This window comes from Nanorana parkeri, unplaced genomic scaffold, assembly GCF_000935625.1.
Source record: "Nanorana parkeri isolate BGI_ZX_2015 unplaced genomic scaffold, ASM93562v1 scaffold179, whole genome shotgun sequence".
NCBI lineage: Eukaryota > Metazoa > Chordata > Amphibia > Anura > Dicroglossidae > Nanorana > Nanorana parkeri.
The window spans coordinates 558,313-560,118 of NW_017306447.1; the positions used below are offsets into that span (position 1 = coordinate 558,313).

The following is a 1,806-nucleotide window of genomic DNA, read 5'->3' on the forward strand; positions in this document are numbered from 1 at the left end:
GTAATTACAACGGCCGGCCGGGAAGCTGCTCGTCGGGCTCCACTGTCTGCTCGTCACAGACGAGTGGACGAGTGGATTTTTCGAGCCCTGGCTATGGGATGCTTTACAACCTAAATGAAAGGCAATATTCTGCTCAGTTACCATCATAATGCACCAGGAAGATTGGTATAGTTATTCTCTGGGGTTCATTTACACTTTAAGCATCTGTGTATGCTGTTTTCATGCTCGTTCACACCATGTACAGAACACCTGAACAGTTTTTTATGCACCTGAAATGTATTACAATGTATTCCTATGGTATTTTACCATTCCAGCACGGGGGGAAAAAAATGCTGCATGACCAATTTTTTTCTGGTCTGGAGCGTAGCAAAATGCTTGTAAACACATCAAAAACGCATGTAACCACACTAGAAGCCCATTTTAAGCAAAAAATGCATCAAAACCGCACTGCGTTTGCAGATCTGCTCCAGAGCTGGTCTGGACATGGTGTGAACAAGCCCTTACCACCAATATTACTAATAACCCTGTGGAATATTTTTGCTATTTAGAAATATTTCCATGTAAAGAAGACTACTATTACATGACTTTATTTTGTTTTACAGGAAACAGAACTACAGATGGTGAAATTTTTGCCAGATATGTTGAAACTTCAGAAGGATTTGGTGAAGAAATTCCAGAATTACAAAGATATCAACTTTAAAACTATTGGAGATTTCTTGCAAAGCATAAAGTCTGGTACCTATCAAACATTTCTGACCACATTAGCTATTACATGATGAACTGGGATAAATCCAATCTAACCTAAACTCTCCGAAATGGACCATTTATAAAGTGTATTTCATACCTTGTTTACTAACCAAATAGGTCAACTAATAGGTATAAAATGGCGGCTGTAAAAAGAACATTTATCATGCCTAAAATATCTAAACCCAACCACATGTCCTTGTTCAGGTACTTCCTGTTATAGGGTAACAGCTATCTCCCAACTGTGCTCCTGTATTGTCACCCTGTCACATGCACCCTGAGGGATACTGCAAGCAACCTTGCCAACGCACATTGCACAGACCTAGTCCGCTTTGTCACTATCAGAATGCTTCACCACAGCAATGAGATGAAGCTACCACTGGAGCATGCGAAAGTAGACAGGGAGTGGCTAAACAGGCTGCAGGAGATTAGCAAAAGATAAAAAACAGTATTTAATGAAAAAACTTAATTGTATATAACACAGTGCTTAAATGTCATCTAGTTAGAGTTTAGATCTTCTTTAATTTAAAGTAGTACAGCAATGCAATCCAGTTGTACCCTCTTAATTTATTAGGAACAGCTTTATATAGCTGTACCGATACCGGTACTTCCAGTAGCATAGAGCCCGCTTCCCAGGCAATCAGGAAGCCAGGGCTCCATGATTGCCCGGGAAGCTGACTCCATTCTGTTTGACCGGCTCAATGCTGATTGGCCGGGAAGCCGACTTCCCAGCCAATCAGTGTTGAGCCGGGCAAACAAATCTGATAATATGGCGACACGACCCCCACCCTGCAGATAAATCATTCCGCTCACATAGATCCTCAGTAGCAGTCATGACCGTACCAGTCCCTCGGCCAGCTGGGCAGACACCCCTCTCCAAGCTGTCCCAGACCTGCCCGCGTCTCCTGTGTGTACAGTGCTCATGTGATCGGCCCTCAGCCTGCTACTGCGCATGCACAGACTGTCCAGCGCTCTCATTCCGAAATCCTGTGCATGCGCAGTAGCAGGCTGAGGGCCGATCACGCCGGCGATGTGCACACAGGAGACATGGGCAGATTGCGC

The 1,806-nt window shown here is 44.0% G+C and overlaps 1 protein-coding gene across 1 annotated transcript in view; it reads left to right on the forward strand.

Moving 5' to 3' along the window:
• The window catches only part of LOC108785793 (E3 ubiquitin-protein ligase RNF213-like), a 172,391-nt gene that overhangs the window by 155,029 nt on the left and 15,556 nt on the right, over positions 1-1,806 (forward strand). Inside the window, exon 44 of the mRNA XM_018554942.1 lies at positions 603-735. Coding sequence (XP_018410444.1) covers positions 603-735 — 133 coding nt within the window. The remainder of the gene's footprint in view (positions 1-602; positions 736-1,806) is intronic.